The sequence below is a fragment of the Macrosteles quadrilineatus genome, unplaced genomic scaffold (genome assembly GCF_028750875.1).
Source record: "Macrosteles quadrilineatus isolate MER2022 unplaced genomic scaffold, UCM_ALF_1.0 Scaffold_7__1_contigs__length_78375512, whole genome shotgun sequence".
NCBI lineage: Eukaryota > Metazoa > Arthropoda > Insecta > Hemiptera > Cicadellidae > Macrosteles > Macrosteles quadrilineatus.
This window is the reverse complement of record NW_026542600.1, coordinates 41,071,956-41,091,775: the sequence shown is the minus strand read 5'-3', so window position 1 is coordinate 41,091,775 and position 19,820 is coordinate 41,071,956. Positions and strand designations below refer to the sequence as shown.

At 35.7% G+C, this 19,820-nt stretch overlaps 1 protein-coding gene across 1 annotated transcript; it reads right to left on the bottom strand.

Annotated features, from left to right (window-relative positions):
• Window positions 1–285: 285 nt before the first annotated feature.
• Window positions 286–18,911, bottom strand: LOC128998121 (putative fatty acyl-CoA reductase CG5065). The gene is made up of 9 exons (XM_054424120.1): window positions 18,796–18,911; window positions 14,794–15,015; window positions 13,643–13,891; window positions 8,514–8,659; window positions 4,965–5,074; window positions 3,119–3,311; window positions 2,247–2,489; window positions 1,361–1,618; window positions 286–469 (listed from the first exon to the last, which is right to left on the bottom strand). The coding sequence occupies exons 2-9, from the start codon at window positions 15,013–15,015 to the stop codon at window positions 343–345; spliced, it is 1,548 nt and encodes a 515-aa protein (XP_054280095.1). The 5' UTR covers window positions 18,796–18,911; the 3' UTR covers window positions 286–342.
• Between the last annotated feature and the right edge of the window lie 909 nt (window positions 18,912–19,820).

Sequence of the window (19,820 nt, the reverse complement as noted above, 5' to 3'; positions counted from 1 at the left end):
ACCTTTTCATAAATTGTTATTTATTTAGAATTACCGGCCCCATAAGTTACTACTATGTAAACTTGTGTTATTGATGACAAATTCTGATTATTAAAAGCAATAAATATAGGTATTACTATCAATCTCTTTACCTATTCATATTATTCACGGTAAAACTGTTTATCAATCTTTAAATAGTAAATTATTTAAAATTAACAGATAGCATATGTGTATACAATTAACCTCTTTAGACTTTTAATAATGAAAAAAGATAACAAAGGGTAGTCAAGAACAAAACGTCCAATATAAAAATACAAAAATTGATCTTTTATTTATGTAGCATCTATTCTAAACATAGTAAACCTAAAGACTTATGAGGTAGTTGTGATCCACAGTAGTCCATAAGTCATTCATCCGTCTCGGCAAATCCAACAACCACAGTGCGAGTAAGATGGAAGCCACTCGTACAATTTTGTCCCCCCAATACAGTCTGTAAATTGTAAAATAAATCAACCACATTGAAGTTCCGTAGTAATAATAACATTTTCCATGAATAAATATCCAAATTACATTTATTTAAAGACCAACTTTTGATATCCATCCAAGAAAACACAAAAGGTTTAAAAGTTTAAGAGTGGAGCATGTACTTTACATTTGTTTGTCTAAAAGATGGAACTATATTAAGAAGCCTAATATAAATCAGAATATTAGAGTTGATGATTTGTGTCCCCAAACAATGGTAATTTGAAAGAGTTATATCTTGTTGCCTCTCTTGACGTTCTGAGTCTTAATCATCACAAAATTAAACTTTATTTCTACACCAGCAGTGGTTTGTGTTTGAATACAAACCCTCTGAACTTAAAATATCTGAAAACAATTTGCAGTTTCAAATTTTGTATAATTTGCAGAAATTTTCCAGGCAACAATAGTGAAACCTTGAAAAAACCTTCCATATATCAATAGTATTTTTAAATTCCATTGTACTAATTTATTAAGCATGATTTTTGAGTTGTGATTTGTCATGGCACAAACCTCTATCCCATAACAATGCAAACTGTTTTGCAAGACCCTCAAGATTCTCCTTATGCAGAGTCTGCTACATGGGTTCATCCTACAGTACCATGTCTGTATGTGATCTAGTCCATAGTAAAGTTCAATTGTAGTTAGGTTAGTATGACCACACTTGTGTGTCAAACGTATATAGGCATGATAAAACTGTAGACGTAGACTAATAAAAATCATAAACTGTAATATTCAAATATGCGTCTTGACAACTCGATTGATTACTCATAAAAAAATATTGTTCTTGTTGTCTTAGGTTTCACAAAAATTCACAAGTTCTGACCACAAGTAAGATATTCTAAACTATAATATAAGTTACCTTTGAAATCTCTTTCGTCCGAGTGGTATATTTTCAATTGGATCATTTAGGAGATATACTCGAGCCCCCAAAACACATTGCCTGAAGTATGTTGAAGGATCAATATCACTGAAGTCAAAATCAAAGTCTACTTTGTCTTCAGGAAGAATGAAAGAGAGTAACTTCATGAACTTTTCATTCTTAAACTTCCACTCCTGGCATGTGAAGTATGATAATGCTAATATGGCAATAAATATTTTTCGTTGGATTTTCAGCAGTCTGGAAAATTTTTTATTTATATTTTTCAGCAGTAATAAATTAATATACCCTATAATTGTTTTCCTAAACACAGGCCTTAAAAATGTTTTTGAAGTTATAATTTATGATTTCACATCACAAACTAACCCTATTCTGAGAGGTTGTTTTCCATATCATACTAAATACTCAATAAAAAAAAAAATTATGGTGAAAAATGGATTCAAATAATAAAAATGTTTACACAAATGTTTTCAAAAATGGGTACAGTTAGGCAACCACATCAAGCTGTTTGCTCAGAACAATCATCCACTATAATGAATTGTCTAAGAGGGTTTATTGATCATATGACAAAATGTAATTAATTTTAAGGTTGTTATCGTTAAGTAGGATAAGTAGTTAGCGTCAAGCAGTTGAACAAGTAAAACCAAATTTCAATGAATTTTATGAATTGATTTTTTACATGGGATAGTTTTAATTTCATGGATAGCTTAAAAATAATCAGCAGCCCAATCAATCTCTATGCTTGACCACATAGCCATGTTTGGAATAGTTATAATTTCTTAAATCTAGATACTAAGAAGATGACACCAACCCACAATAATTTGAACTATGATGTCATTATGACTGAATGTATTTTTATCTATGGTACCTTGGTTCTCGGCCTGATGCACGGAGGGCAAAATCTATAGCAATTGCAGGCAGGAGGTGAGCGAACCATGATTTGACGGTGAAGTAGGTTCTACTAGTAGTCACATCATCAGTTGGGTACCAGAGGGTCGTAGTCAAGGGAACCTCTTTAACCAATTTCATACCCAGTTCAATCAACTGCTTGTTGGAAATGGAGGATGACGTTGATGCACAATTAAATATGTATTCCTCTGGCTCCTGAAAACTGCCAAATAGTAAAGTTAATGTCAGTTTCCAAAACTTCGTGACAAATATTGTGTTAGTCCACTTGTTTTTAGATGTATTTCTGTGAATTATTTTGCTTTCATCATTTTAAGACCCAGTAGAGCCACAGAAAAGTAGTTAGAGCGGGTGAGAACACCTAGAGTGTAGTTTGCATGAACTAACCCAGAGCAGGATTTCTAGAAGAAATTGCAGGAGGAGGAGCCTAGTTACTGTAAGACCATCCCAGGAACTGTAACTATAGACACCCATCATCTCGCTAGACACACCCAATTTTCCTAACTACCTATCCTTTTATGCTGCATAGAAAGTTTGATCTATGTCTCTTTGGAATATTGTGTCACACGTACGGATTCTTCGTTTAAAAGTTAATTTTTGATAATGGCGAGTTTACATTCTAAACAGATTATTCTGGAAAACTAATTGAAATTTGAAGATATTGCTTTCCGCTGTTGTTGATAATTTTATTCCAAGAATTGAAAACAAATAAGTTTTTATATCTCAAACATGGTTACTGCAACCAATATTGAACTAAGGAACAATCACACATTAGTCAACAAAGAACATTCTACTAAATAGCTAGGTACTCCAGACTTAAGATAGTTACTGTACTTTGAAATTCCTTTCTGGTAGACAGCCACGAGTATTGCTCTAATGGCGATGTCGACAGGCATATAGTCTGGAACAACATCAGGGTCACACATGGAGACCCGTAGAACACCATGACCAGCACCCATCATCACACCCACGGGTCCGTTGAGGTTGTCCAACCACCCAGGCACTGGATCCTTCCATGTTGATACCACTACAACAACACGATTGGATAAAATCTAGCCTTAGTGCTGCAAGCAACATTCTAATAGGTTAAAAATACATATGCAGCTTATTATAAACCGCGCCGAACTATCCGAATCCGAAAATATCCTAATCCGAACCTCCCAATATCCAATCCGATCCGAACCTCCCAATATCCAATCCGATCCGAACCGAGCCTCAACTATACGATCCGAATCCGATCCGAAATGAAATTTCACTATCCGCACACCTCTAATTCTAACCTACTCAAATGGATGAAATAAAATAGCCCGCTCACAGCAAACCTGCAGACTGAGCACATTCCAATTTGCCTGATGGGATTTTTTACTAAAGTATTTCCTTAACACGTTCGCTGTGAGAATCCCATTGGCAAGGTGGTTAAAACATGACGCAGCCTCGGCACGCCAGCGATCTCCGAACGCAATAGGAATTAAAATATTTCAGTCTTGACTGCGGAAAATAAGCGGCGGTAATGGTTCTGTGCTACTCCGAGAGTGGACGTAGTTCACTGAAAAACTCACAGATAGCAGCAACACCTGAGACAAAATCACTGAAAACGGAACCAGACGGTATTTTACAGGAACTTTTAATACCAACCTACACCAAATTAAAGTATAGGACCAGCACAACATACTGACATAGTTTAGTTGAACCCCGATAAATGCGGAGGTCACAGTAGACCAACTTGTATAATACTGCACTGTGACTCCGTCCAGAGTCGTACGCACGCTGTGCCAGTACGGCATGACTCCGACGAGTACTTAGTTTTGCTGCTATAGGGAAGGTAGCAGTTATTGATGATAGAAGCAATTATAGTTTTTGGCATCTGGGGACATCAGAACAAAAAAGTAAATTGGTTTCTAAATGTCTAAAGGTCGATTCACTCACATCAGTTACGACACGTCGCAGTCACTTCAGGCACGTCACAGTTAACAAAAATATTCTTTTATGGATTTTCTATTGCGCTATCTACACTCATCCGTTGCAGTTCCGTCAGTCGCTCTGCTGGCATCCGTCAGTCAACTTTAGATTTCTTTTCACCGATATTTTTTTATTGTTCGGACGCCAGACGGACGTGTGTGAGGTTAGATGATAGTACTTTTTTTATTTAATTGATCGAGTTTATATTTTAAGTACAAGACGGACGATGAAAATTTGATAGAATATTGTGTTTTAATTAAAAATTTTTGACTGTAACAACACTGTGAATAAAGTGACGAAAGAGTGACTGAAACCAAAGGACTGACAGATTGACCAAAAAATTGCGGTTGCAACTGTGACTGGACTGTAACTGGACTGTAACGGAACTGTGACTGGACTGATATGTGTGAATCGACCTTAATCCATAGTGATGGAATTGAGTTGATTGAATTGTTAGTTTTTTTTGTTTTGAAGTCGGGACCACGTAAGTTTGCAGTTGAGGGGGGAGCCTTTTTACCACGTGACTTTGAAGGAGCCAATGAGGACAGTGCCGTGTTGCCAAATCTAATAATACCAGCTGATTTGAAAATATTGTTTAGTATTTTAATTAGTGTCCTCAACGGGCAATATGGCAACGTCGCACTAGCCTTGTCTTGTGATTGGCTGCCGCCAACTGCAAACTTTCGTGGTCCCGACTCTAAAAGTTAAATAAAACACTCACCGATTGATGGACGGAAGATTATAATTGGCAAGACATGTCGGTGATCCCAAATCACATGCTCTGCTAGACACTTTGTAAATGTGTAGGTATTAGGCTTTTCTCCTATGCATCTGAAAAAAGTAAATGCATCTCTTTTACATATTTGGATTAAACATGTTGAAAATATATACTGTATTTGACTGAGTAAAAAATAAATATTACAGTCTACTCAGTACTCAATGAATAGATTTACTAAATAAATCTTATTAGTACTAAGCACTACTTTTAATGACACTCTAATTATATAGAATCCTGTATTTAATTTTTTAAACATTGATCAAATTAAAAAAAAATAAGGTTTTGTATTATAATTTGAGCATTAAAAATTACCATTAAAATTTGCATTCTTTTCAGTTCTAATGTCTTAAAAACCTTTCTTTGGACTAAATTAGTTCAAAATCAGTTTTGAGTACCAGTATCAAAACTTATAACCACGGCCACCTTTAACTCCGCCGGTAGAATTGGCAACGTCGCAAGTAGGGTTGTTTAGTGTCAGTAGGGTTGTTTAGTGTGTTTAGTGTACCTATAAGATAGCATGGCAGACAGGTGACATCAGCTCATTAATTCACACTTTATTGATTTAAATTTAAATCTATTAACATAAATTTATTAAAATATTGAAAATAAAACATACAGAATTGAAAACCAAAACAATATGAATTGAAAATCTATATCTGTACATTTTAAGCGGAGTCAATATTTTCATAGTCCAGTACCTAAATGGCAGTAACCAAGCTTCAGTAAATACACAAATACCATTATAGCTGCTTCCAAACAAAACAGATGTTACAACCCTACTTGGGACGTTGCCACTTCGAAGGCCGCGGCCTGGAGTTAAAGGCGGCCGTGCTTATAACCATCTATATTATTAATACGCTACATGAAACTTTGAGAACAATAATAAGGCTTATTTGTTTTAAGATTTAACCCCACATATTATATAGCAAAATCTTCACCTAGGTGTGTAGATTTGCAAACTGACCTTACATTTTTGAAAAAGTCCCTTGGACTCTGTCCCAGTGGCTTATTAAATTCTCATGTTATATTTATGAAGAACATATGTGTTTACATTATGATCAGCTGGATAATTTAAATGCTGTTAATATTTTAGTTGCAATTTAAGGTAAAGTGTTCTACAAAGAATATTTAACATATTTCTATATATAATAGTACTAATATGTGTACATCTATGAAAACAGAAAACAAATAATTCTACAACCACTTATTGTACATTGTATAATTTTACCAGGTTTTGCTGCTAGTTAGAGTTGTATTGAAGTCTTATTTTGTTTATTTAAATAAGTCCTACATGATGGTATCATCTGTTTATGATGCGCATTACGATATGAGCCGATATGAGCAGACAGAGTAGCTTGCCTCTCCCTTTATGCATCAAAAACACTAATACTAAATTTGTTTTTTCCATGTTTACTTCTATATATTTTTAATTATTTTTTTAGGTGGGGATTTGTTTACGGTTCTCTGAAAAAATACAGAATTTTCCAATATTCATTATCTGAGAGTCCTTGTACCAGACTAGCAACCGGTCACCATAAAACAAAACAAACATTTTGGCTTACACTGTACTTCCGGTACTTAAACTGTAGTAGAAAAATAGTAAAATAGATAATAGAACAGAAATTATTTCCTAAAACATACAAAAGCTAGAAATTCTCAGAGGGAACCATAATAAGGTACAATTGAGGAGTTTCATTGGCAGATGGTGCACAAAAGGGACTTGAACCTAGAAAAAAACTGAGCGTGCAGGGCTGACGAGAGCCGTCAGGGGCCCCTGGGCTCAGCAATCCCGGGCCCTTCCTGATTTAGTGTCCAGTCGTCTCTGTGCCGTTTTCTTACACAAATAACTATATCTAAAATGTTTGCTCACATTTGCAGCTTTATTCACGGTCAAAACGATTCAAGTCAAAAATTACTTACTGAACTGGAAAACTATGCTAAAATTTTTAACTAAAGCAGATCACATGTACAGAAAAAAATTACATCTGACCGGGCCGGGCCCCCCCTGCCCCACCCTCTAGCCGGCCCTGTGAGAGTGACCTTCACAAGAATGAGGATAAAACTCTATTCCCTGATACAAGAGGAGAAAATACAACAAATGCACTGGAAACCAAATACCTGGGAGCTTTATGGAGTATAAGATGACCTGTAATAAACACATGGATCACATCCTCGCTGCCTTTACAGGCGGCAGAAGAACTTTGGCAGGAAATGGGGCTGGAACTCCCAACTCATTTACTGGACGAATGGGACCATTGTAAAACCAATGGTGAAATATGTGGCCCTAGTATTCTTACCAAAAAAGTAGTATTCTGGACAGTAAAAGTAAAACACTGCAGCAGCTGCAACAACTGACCTGCAACAGTGTGTGCAGAGTTTGATAATCCTCCCCATAAGCTGTGCTAGAGGCTTCTAGATCTGAGCATGGAGTTAAAAGTCCTGGCCTTGAAGTTCAAAAAGGCAAATCATGCCTTGTGTATAACACAGATAGAAGTCAAAGGGATAGAAGATCCGTACTAGGGGTAAATGGGAACAAAACATACATATCACAAGCTCTAGGAAGCACAGCAACCATATTTCAACCAGACATTCTGGCGATTGAATGCTGAGCTGGAGACCTTGTAGAAAAGAGAATAAGGAGAGGCGAAATACAGATTCTCACAGACAGCATGCTGTTTTAAGAGTTCTAGACTCATGTGTGATGGAATCAAATACATTACAGGGATACAGGAGCACACAGCCTGTTAAAATCAAGTGCAACTAGCATGGATACCAGCACCAGGATATTCAGGACATTTTGGCAGTAAAGAGCCAATGCCCTGACAATGAAGTACTAAAAATACCAGCCACCAGAACCAGAGTCCTAATATGGTACATCTACAAAAGGTCTCCAGGCCGAGGTAGCTAGGGGTATGCCACTACCCCAGCCCCCACAAAAAAAAAAAAAAAAAAAAAAATGGTACATCTATCTGTATAGCACAATCAGAAATCTTAGACTGAGAGAAGGGTGTGAAAGCGCAATCGTGGAGGACTAATTCAGAAATGTAACAATCAAAAATACTGATAGATCACTCTAGAAAAGATTGGAAAAGGGTTACGGCCTTATAAAAACAGGACATCAGCTTATTGGTAGGGCTGTCAGAGTAGAAAGGGGTAGCTACACCTCAAATCCCCCCCCCCCCAAAAAAAATGTAAACTGCTTTTATGTGTGTTTATGTTTTGATGGTATTCATCAAAAACTTTGTGTGCTTGAATTTCAACTAAGTATAGGATTCATGGCTGCCAGCTGATGGTTATTTTCCATAAAACATATACTATAGTTTAATTAGACAAGGATTCTACTTATTGATGTTATAGGTGGTAGATTGTCTAGTAATTTATAAAAGTTCCTCGTTTTCATTGACGCTGCCGATGTGAAAAAGGTATGTTTGTAAACAAAATACCTATTTCAAAACAAATACTTCCTGAAGTCAACAACTATAATTCACTTACTTGGTAGCAAAAGTGTTGACAATTGCAGGGTCCAACTCTTCAGCGATTCTAATAGCATCACGCCAATCCATTGGGCTTAAATAGACAGCTTCTTCTACAAGATTGTGCTCGCAGTTTGAATAAGTGGTTGATACATGAAGTAGTGCCTGGAAATGTGTAAAAAATAAAATAGTAAAGCTAACTTTTACGGGTACCTAAAAAGTGCAAGTGAACAAACAATAGTAAACTATTTTAACTGTAGGAGTGGATACATTGATGTTCTGGTAATTGTTAAAAAAATTGATTGTCTTATTTTTAAATCCATACAGTACATCGAAAGGGCTGTCCCATTAATGAAAATGTTAGTCTAACTTTGCAAAGGTCAGGACTAGAACCATAATCTTATTTTTGAAGTGTTTCTACTCAAAATAAGCAGCACACTGTGTATCTTGTACCTATTTCATCTACAAAAAGGGTATTAAAATTAACAATCAGTACAGAGCTATGTCAAGACTTAACCTAATTATTACATGTTGTTTAAGATTACATCATGAAATGTAGCTCCAATTTACATACACAATGTATTAACCCTTCCCGGACGGGTGACGGATATATCCGCATAAGTCATTAGCGATTAAGGACGGGTGACGGATATATCAGCCTATGGTTTTTTATGTTCCGGACGGGAAGCGGTTATATCCGCCTTCTTTTCAGACAGACTGGCAGGTACTTAAACAGTAACCAGATGTTTCGCGGTACCAAGGCGCCACTTTCCTGCTCTATCCATGGCTGCGCTCTCTCTCGCACTCCCCCTCTCTCAGGCGCTGCCCCTCTCTCCCGCGCTGCCCCTCTCTCCCGCGCCGCCCCTTTCTCCCTCACACCAACCACCTCTCCTACACCCCCCACGACGTTTCGCGCTCAACACCACGTTGTCTGTGTGTTGGCGCCAAACGTTACAGTTGTCTGTCTAGCAGAATGAGATAGTGATGCACGATGGCTTATAACGTAAATAGTACTAGTTTTTCTGGTGATATTATTGAGTTATTGAACAAGAGTTTTTCGGAGGGTGATGTTGCTGTTGATGGAATGGAATTGGACGAAGATGACAACATATCTGTGCGTAGTTGTGATGTAAATAATGCAAATATCGATGGAAATGATATTGATATAGTAAATGGTTTTGTATCCGAAAATGACAAAGACGCTGATGTTCCTCAAGATGAATGTAATGTGGTTCAAGTGGAAAGTATTAGTGATGAACAAGTTAGTGAGGACGATATTGGGAATGCCTCAAGTTTTATTGACTCGGAAAAAGAAAGCCTTCATAGTTCAACCAATGAATCTACAATGGCGTCCAAAAAGTCATTTGCAAAGAACTCTAAAAAGCCATCTATAAAGAGGTCTACAGAGGCACAACAACCAAATCTAACTAAAGCTAAACTCCTTCGTATGAAGTGGGATAAGGAGTATGCTTTTGTGACCGACAGTGACAGTGGACCTGTAAGTACTATTCCTATTTATAACTGCAATTACGGTCGTAATCTGCCTACAGAATTTGATCTCACTTCAAAACCAATTGATTTCTTTTCACTTTACTTTCATAGTAATCTAATACAATTGATTTGTGATGAAACCAACCTATATGCTCAAAGTTTGCCTATTCAAAACCAAAGGAAACAAAAGGTTTGGGCTGATACAACAACCACAGAGATCCGAGCTCTTCTCGGGGTTGTACTGAATATGGGACTTCACCCGTTGCCTGATATAAAGGACTACTTTTCATTGTCCTGGGTAAACAAGATGCCCTCTTTTCCAATGTTTTTACTCGAGATAGGTTTTTGATGCTGTTTTGGAGATTACACTTTAGTCATGAACAGGGAAGCCTGACGAACAGGAATATAAAACAGATTGACAATAAATCACAAACACACAACTCGAAAACAAAACAAAAGCCCCCTACGCCTACGCTGTAGTCTGGACATTTATATCCTGGCTGTTGACATATTACCTACGAAATCTAATTACCCAGCTCCCGTTGGAAAGGCTTCGTTTGAATTGTGACCTTGCCCCCCCCCCCCCCCGGTGCCCCACAAACAACACGCTAGGGGGTGGCCCATACAAGATGGGCAATTTAACACGAGGTGATCCCCTTTGACCTATTGTGGGTTTTGACAATGAATGAATAGAAACGGCCCCCAAGCTTCAAGCTGCAGTGGTTTTCGGTTGGGCAAATTGGATCTTCGGGACAAATTAGGGATGAACAAGATTTGACGAAAGGAATTGTGCACGTGACCTCAAAATAAGAAATATTGTGAACACAATTCAAGAGCAATGTAAACTATTCTATACGCCAAGCTCGTATGTGTCAGTGGATGAGAGCACTATTTCATTCAAGGGCAAGATTTTATTCAGAGTTTACAACCCCGACAAGCCTGTAAAATTTGGGCTAAAAGTGTTTGTTCTTTCTGATGCTCTGAATGGGTATATTTACAGTTTTAGCCCATATTACAGTAAAAGTGATGGTAACGAGGATGAGCTTTTGAAAACAACAAATACTGTTCTACAACTCTGCGATTCTTTAGTAAAAGATCCCCTGGACCCTCCATCTGGTCACCATGTATACGTCGACCGTTACTACAATAGCCCTGAACTGGCTAAAGAGTTGCTGAAGAAAAATATGTTTGTTACGGGAACGGTTATGAATAATAGAAAGGAAATGCCAACACTAAGCAAACCGCTCAATTGTGGTGATGTAGAAGCACGAAGAAACAAAGACTTGGGTGTTATTTATTGGAAGGACAAAAGAGTGGTAACTTTGCTTACAACCAAACACAAAATAAGCCGGAATGAGATGACAGAGAAGCCCAGCAAGTGGCCAAATAAACCTCCTGTTCTAAAGCCTGATGTTGTCTTAGATTACACTAAACACATGGGTGGAGTTGATCGTGCTGACCACGTGATATCTAGTTATCAGTTTATGAGGCGTACTAAAAAATGGTATCGCAAACTTTTCTTTTGGCTCCTTGAAGTGTCTACTATAAACTCTTATATTCTATATATAAATCCTTGCAAGAAGACAACAACAGAGTAGCAATGTCTCACAAACAGTTTAGACTTAGCCTTGTGGAAGATTTAGTAAGAGACTACGTTCAGGAGACCTGCAATTTTGCAAGAAGACGACCAGGACGACCGAAAAATGATATTCAACGGCTGAACGGAAAACTCCATGTTATGGGCAAATCACCGAAGGGGTCCTTCAGATGTCATGTTTGTGCAAAGAAAAACGTTCGTAAGGAAACTGTGTACTTTTGTAAAACATGTGACGAAAAACCGTACTTACATCCAGACACATGTTTTGAGGTGTACCACACCCAAAAAGACTATTTTTAGAAGAATGGACTATTTCCAGGCACCTTGTAAACTCCGTAAAATGATTTTGTAACCTTTTGAAAACTGAAATTATTGTTATTTTTTCTTGTTTTATAAGAATGGACTATTTACAGGCACCTTGTAAACCCCGTAAAATGATTTTGTAACTTTTTGAAAACTGAAATTGTAGTTCAACTTTTTCTTGAAGTGTTATTTTCTTGAAACAGTTTTATATAATAAACAACGCAACAACATATTGTTCTTTATTTATTACCTAACGTTGTCATAGTCATATCTTCAAAGACGGGTGGCGGATATATCCGCAGCTTTTCTACTCATCTGCGGACGGGGAGCGGATATATCCGCATAATTTTTTTTCAAATAAAAACGAGTAAAAAATTATTTGGACAGTATGAAGTGTTCCATTGTGTTTATTTTATGTATATTCGTATAATAAAACACAAAAAAGGAAAATTAATTTTTATTTTTTCCTATGATTTTTGCCCGTCCTATGTCACGATTTCGCCCGTCCGGGAAGGGTTAAGAAATCATTAGTGACAGAGTTTGTTGTTCGTTCCTCCATTTCAGAAACTCCCAGGTTGAGTGTATCGTTTGGTCTAGTGGTAGCCAATTAAAATACATTTAATTAAACTATGACTGACTCAACATAATGAAAGGGAATGATAATAGTGAAATTAAAAAATGCTGGGGACAAGCTTTTTATAAGGTTCATGCAACTTAGTTTTTAAAATGAACTGTCAATCGCCTTGTGTTCAGCAAAAAAGTAAAATTAGTATGCAAAAATGTAAACCTATATAAACTTTTTGTGACATATATTCATAGCCAACATAGATTTACCATCACGAATGCACCATAAAAATATAGTTTTAAAACAACTGAGGGGGTAAACAATCATGACATTCAGTTGCATTGATGTTTTTCTGATGAAACTATGCCTTTAGTCTTGTGACTTAGAACTAGTAAGCAATAGCCATACACAAAATAAGGGAATTATTATTTGAGGAATACAAGACCATTTGGCCATATTCAAAATATTTCCTCATTTCCAATTTTGTAGTAGGCTACTGTAACTAAACTTGATTAGGTATTACAAAATTTACAGTAACTAAACTACATATATAAGCCAACAGTGAAAATAGCAGATCTTGATTTCTATGCAGAAGGGAAGAGAGTTGCTTGCCCTGCAGCATGGCAAATGCTATATGAATTAATTAATACATAGCCTAATACTATACCTGTACAAATATTTACAGTTTGTTTTGCAAGTGAAAAACCACATGTTCTCGCACATGTTTACATAATTATGTTTATGAACATTGAGCAACCTGGGAGCGGTAAGCACTTTTTCCTATCGCCGAGCCAGGAGCATATTGTTTCAATACCGTTTGTGATCGTACCGACCACTTGATTGTTTATTGCACAGCAGACACCAGTAAAGAAGAAATGAGCAAACAATTGAAACTAATATGTCTATTCAATGGTCGATAAAAGATTTTAATATAACTTGTTGATATTATCCTCCCTGCCACGAGGAAATGTTGTCTCCAAAAAACTAAGCCTGCCAACTATTCTGCTGTCTGCCCGCACATGCTTAATAGCATCTATTGCTAATGGACCTCTTTTTGTTTGGGTTTTCACTCATAAAACGAACTGTACAGTTAAACTTGTTTTGTCAAGTATGAAAATTTTGAATAGAAAAACTTTTATTGAAAACACTTTCTGCTCATCCCTTGTACATGATTTTCTTATGTACAACTTACCACAAGTTGTTTCATTTTGAGACACAACTCGACAACTTCTCGAGTTCCTCGGGTATTCATGAGGATGGCATCGGTAAGGGGTTCGTTGAATCGTACTGACGCTGCAACGTGGAAAACTATGGATACGTTCTCTAGAATTGTCGCACGATCTGCTTCACTCAAACCAAGCCCAAGAGCTGTAATGTCTCCCTCCACAACAACAATCTTGTCCTCTCTAAACCCAGGGTCCTTTCTTACATCGTCAAACAACTAGAAAATAAATATTTGTCTTTATAATGTTAATGTTATTGGAAAAACTATGTGTTCACCACCAGTAATGTAACATAGGCTAGTATAATAGTAGTTTACGAAAATTTTAGGTACGACCCAACTTCAGAGGTAACTAATCACATGCCACCAGAGAAATCACAGGAAATATATGAATAGGAATACAAAATGTTTAAAAACCGGTACAAATTACAGTAGTGAGTGACAAAGTTTTTATTTATATATTTATTTAAAACTCTATAATCATGAAACCATATATGTACATAGTGAAATGTATTTTCAGTGATAAAGAGTGGTCTAAAACTAATTTAATACTACTGAGGTATCTTATTCTGTGTATTTTTGTGTTGTGATAAAAAGTATCCTTCATAACTTGTACCAATAAGCTATTATCCGACACTTGCTCCATTAGTCCCGTCCTCGGTTTTGCCTCGTACATGAAAATGACTCTCACATGCTCCTCTTCGCCTCGCACGTGCAATTTGGTTTTTCTGTTTTCGGGTTTACTTCACACATGAAACTTAAGCGAGCGTCGGAAAATGCTACTTTTGATCCTAGTAATGAAATATACTATTCCCTATCTGATTATACTTCTGTGTGGCATTATTCTCTGCACTAACTACTCCTAAGCTAAACAACAGATACAGAGAAGAAGTTTTTTGGGGGGGGGGAGGGGGCTTTTCAGGAGGTCTGGGGGTATGGAAACCTGGAGTCAGAGAGGGGTTTGGAGGTCCTCCACCAGGAAAATTTTGAAATGTTGAACCTTGAAGCATTTTAGTACTTGAAACAATAAGTATGCCTAATACTAACATATATTATTTGTGTCTCAGAATATCAATTGAACTACCAAAAAGACATTAAGTCATGATGCAAAACCAACTTACAGACAACGTTAACATTTCTTTCAGTCTTGTAACAGCATCTTTCCCTCTGCTTGATCTGATGAGGACATAAATCTTGCCCAATCCAGGACAAGAGCGCAGCAGTTTGCAAAGGAGGACTTTACCCATGAAGCCAGTAGCTCCGGTGATGAGAATGTGTCTCTCCTGGAAGAACTGGGGAATCGTCGGAGTCCCCAGTTTTTCATTCACACTCCCTGGCGTCATCTAAAAAAACCACGAAAAACACCATTATAACTCCAGGAATAATCCAGTAATTTAGTTATGTCTGGTTATCAAGTTTTCCCTCATCTATCCAAAATATGCAATTTGGAACTTTGCAAGCAAAAAGAGGGAGTGATTTAAAGAAATATTCAAATGATAATCTTCATGGGGTGATCTTCAGGTTAGAAAAAAAAATGGGTGACTTAAGAGGAGTGATGTAAGGAATCGTTTTTGGGGTCAAAGTCCAAGAGGTTTTTCTCAGGCCTTGTGTAGCCTACAGAGGATTAAAACGTTTCTCTCTTATTTTTATCAAAATCATCAGATATTATTACGACCATCATATTATTGTACAAAAAAATAATCATATTTTATTATTTTTACTGATACAACCATGCAATTGATTTTTAACGATCATAATTGGAGTAATATAAACCACCCAAGACAAAAATCTGATTTATTGAACCTTTTGACTACGGAGAGCAGTAAACATTCCATTTCTATGTTAAAATTGTGGCCAGTTGAATGACAATTTACAAAGGTGAAATGAGCCACAGATAGACTTAGCTTTCTGTTTCTATAGAACAATTGTATAGACTTGGAACCCCCACTCCACCGTGCTTCATAATGCGAAAATTAAACGCTAGTGTTTTTAGCGAATTTCCCATATATGGAATAAGCTATTACCGTAGGTCTCATGGTAAGACCTGGACCCAAGACCGATATCCTTTTTTTGTTTTAAGGTCCCCAGTGGCCAGAAACACCCACCGTTCAATTTCATATAATATATTTTTATGTGCCCGTTAGTGTGATAAATCAAGCAAAAATCATCCGATTTTCATGAAATTTGGTACAAACATGTAAACCTACATTTATTCAAACAAATTTGCAAACCAGCACGATCGAACTATGGGCACCAAGGTTTATGGGGGCTTTTATGGGGTAGAGATTGGGTTTTTTCCATTTTTGACCCTATAATCAAAAAGGTTTGCAATTTCTTTCAAAACTATAAATAAACTGTTGTAGTTAGCTTGTTTGCGGATATATTTTGATAAAAATTGGTATATTTTATACTAAGCTAATAGTATATTACTTAAAAAAAAAAATTACTACCCTCCCCGTAGCAGTAAACCTACGTACTAATTTAACCTAATGTTATTTAAAATAGGAAATAAATCAGACAATTCCAAGGGAATATTTTAGTGGAAATCTAGTCATAGGTAAATGGAAATTCGCTTAGTATGCAGGTTTGCTGCTGCGGAAATATTTTATTAAAAGTATATATTATTTACTTTGTTACTCAATAATAAGAGTAATCCACAGTAAATTATAACTAAAACATAGTTACTGTAGTATGCATTCATTTTAAAGTTGCTCGTTAAACTTGATAACACATTGCTAGCAGAAATTACCTTGATAATAGGAACTTTAACAAGAAGAGCATCTCAACAACAAATCTGTATCCCTAATCCCCCTGAGACACTTCTTATCAAGGTTCTATTATACTGTATCTGTCAATTACTGAAGTAAATAAGTGAACCATTAACTAATATCACTTGAAGAAAATTTACCTACTCCTGGGTGAAATAGCAAGACAAATTCCGAAACTAAGGATAAAAAAAAATCTTATAAATTTGGAACTAAACCTTGTAATACTTTTAAATACTGTATTATCTTAATATTTAATGGAAATAAACAGTAAGAGCGCCAACCTATTAAAAAAAAGGTAATTTAATATATTTTTAAGACACTTCATTGAATAAAACAATGTTTTTTAATTGATTGACTGCCTTTGGGCCTTGCATATATCTTTTAAACAATTTGATAAGTGAAATATTATATAATCTATATAATTAATAAGCTACATGAAACTTTGTTGGTTGAACTCCTCCGCCATTTCTTAACAGATTTTATCCATTGACGTCTCATTGGAAAGAGCGTGCCGCGTAGATTTGCAAACTGGCCTTACATTTTTGAAAAAGTTCCTTAGGCTCTGCCCCAGTGGCTTTGAAAGTTCCCATGTTATTCTTATGAAGAACATAATTGTTTACATTTTGATCAGCTGTATAATTTAATTGCTGTTATTTATTTTTCAATTCAATGAAACGCATTGAGTACATTTATTTACTACCTATTTGACTTTGTGTAAACATAACCCCCAAGACGGATCGTGTTAGTATGGTTGTATCTTAAATTTGTGTATTTATCGTTGTTTGTGTCGCTATGACGGATTGTGTTAGTATGATCGTAACTTAAATTTGTGCATTTATCGTTGTTTTGTGTAGCTATAATTTGTTTATTTGTTGTTTTTTTTTCTTAAATGCCTCTGACGCGACGACAACGAAACATAGACAAGAGACGTAATCGTGATAACGACCGCAGCTACAGAACAGTGGCGCGTAATAGGCTTAACTCATCACAGTCAGCAACTGACCCTGGACAATCTCAACTATTAGGTTACAATTATTATAATAAGTAAATATTCTTGTAAAGTTACATCATTTTTTTCAGGGATGACAGGGATTCCTGATATAATTTACCCCTGTTCAGCTGTCAATTATTGTAAAAAAAATCAAGCAAACTCTTTGGAATTACAAAATTAATTAGGGGCGGACTTTATAACCTCAGTTTCTTTGAGTAGTATAATTAAAAGTAGTATAAATAAAATATACAGTATTGTTTGTTTTTGTAGATTTTTCTTATAAAGTAGTAATAAAATCCAAAAGTTTTCTCTTTAAAAAGATACGTTCTGGGAATCAGTTATTATAGACAAAACTTTATTGTACATAACGCCTGATACAATAATTACAAAAGTAATTCCCAAGCTGGTACATGGTTAATTTATATCTATGTTCCTTAATCTAATTCTTTGATTCTTATTATTCTTATTATTAGATGGGATTCCGTTCAACAAAGAGCAGTGTGAAAGCTTGCACTTAACTACGTGTGTCACTGACAGACGGCCACGGTGCGACAACCTTCCAGCTCAATGGCATTGAACGGTTGCAAGACTTGACTGTTGTCGCCGTAACCATGTAGAGTGAAGAGTGAAAGCTCTCATGCTCTTCTCATCACTACTAAATATATTTACCTGAGCAGTTTTTAACATTATAATGTGAAAACAATGTAAGTGTCTTGGTAGAATTTTGTAAGTATTTGCCAGGCTTAGCTGCTCGAAAAGTTAAAGTAAATACTAGTAACTATACTCAGAAAAGTTAGATTAAAATCTTGTTATGGTATTTATTTAAATACCACAATACAACCATCACTCTTATCGATTATTTTTTATATCATTACTTTACTTTACAAGAGTAATTTAAAGTTGACAAGGGCACAATCAAATTTTGACTTATACTGAAATGGATTTGCACACAGTACATTGAATTTAGTTATATAAATAGGAAAAAATTAAGATGCTATAAGTATTAATTTTGTATTTTTATAAACAATAGAAAATCTGTTAATGACTAAATATACTTTAGAGATACTTTGATATAAATTATGTGGGTTCAACCACTTCAATCATGTACAATTTATGTCGTTTTTACACACAAAAGACAGCTATAATTTAAGAGAATAGACTTGGTTGTACACAGAAACTGAAAATAGAAACCCATGTGGGTGAAGAATGACCGTACGATTTTACTTGATACACAAACTAAATGAAACAAACAATTTCCTGTCACACTTTTATATTACAGATACTTTCAAATAAACTTTAACAAGATAAGATATTGTTTAAACTAGAATATTTCAGGATAAAATAGAAAGGATAAGAGAACTTACGTTAGAGTTGGAGCAGAGAGCAGCACAGAGCACAAGTCTGTAGGCACACAGTCACTACCACCTTTGACCTTACTTCCCCCTCATTAGATCACAATGGAACTTAATGTGCTTGTATCCTTCCTGGTGGTAGAATGACCCACATTGGGCGTCTGTTGCAACAATATATTGCTAACTATGCTACAACAGCGTAAATATTCATTGGCTCTCATTCAGTTGCAAATAGTCCCAAACCATTCACTACTGTATTGACATTGACATGTTTCTCTTTTGGTAATGTTTCGATTCATTCGTTGTTATGACTTGTTAGTTTGTAATTATTTTAGGTTTGCAAATATTTATAAATAATTTTCTTTAATACTGGCATGTTGATTACTTAACACTTCTTCTATAATTTTACTATGCTATGACTTTGTCAATGCTAAGCACATGCAGTTATAAAATTGTTTATGTATACCGAATAAAATTGTTTGTTGCAAATACAGATTTCCTATACCATTTACTACTATATTAACAATTAAATGTTTTCATTTGATAGGTGTCATCATAGATAAAACATACTCCTTTAGTAGATTTCTCATCCTTAAGGATCAGCTGAAGACAATTTTATTGTTAGTGCTGTACGGTTTATGTAGAGGTCGTGTTTTGTTCACAATTTGTTTCCCGTCATTTAAAACCTAGTTGAACCAAATAGTACGATCTAATCATAAACAATAACACTTCCCCTAGTTATATAACCAAACAGTAAAGCACAAATCAAGAAATTAACCCTAAAATAATAGAAACAAAATGTCGTCGAAACTAGCGCCCAGTGTCACCGTACATGAACTAGACACGAAAAACGTGCTTCAAAATTTACAATGGGATGAGAAGTCTACTTGTGTTGGTTAGTCTATGGTGTCATGTACTTTTTGGTTATATGACTTTGTTCGTACGACTTAGCTATTAAGTTGTTCACTTTTTTTTAGTAAATACTTTTCCAGAAGAAAAATAAGTTTGATTTGAAACTAAAAACTAAGTACAAACAC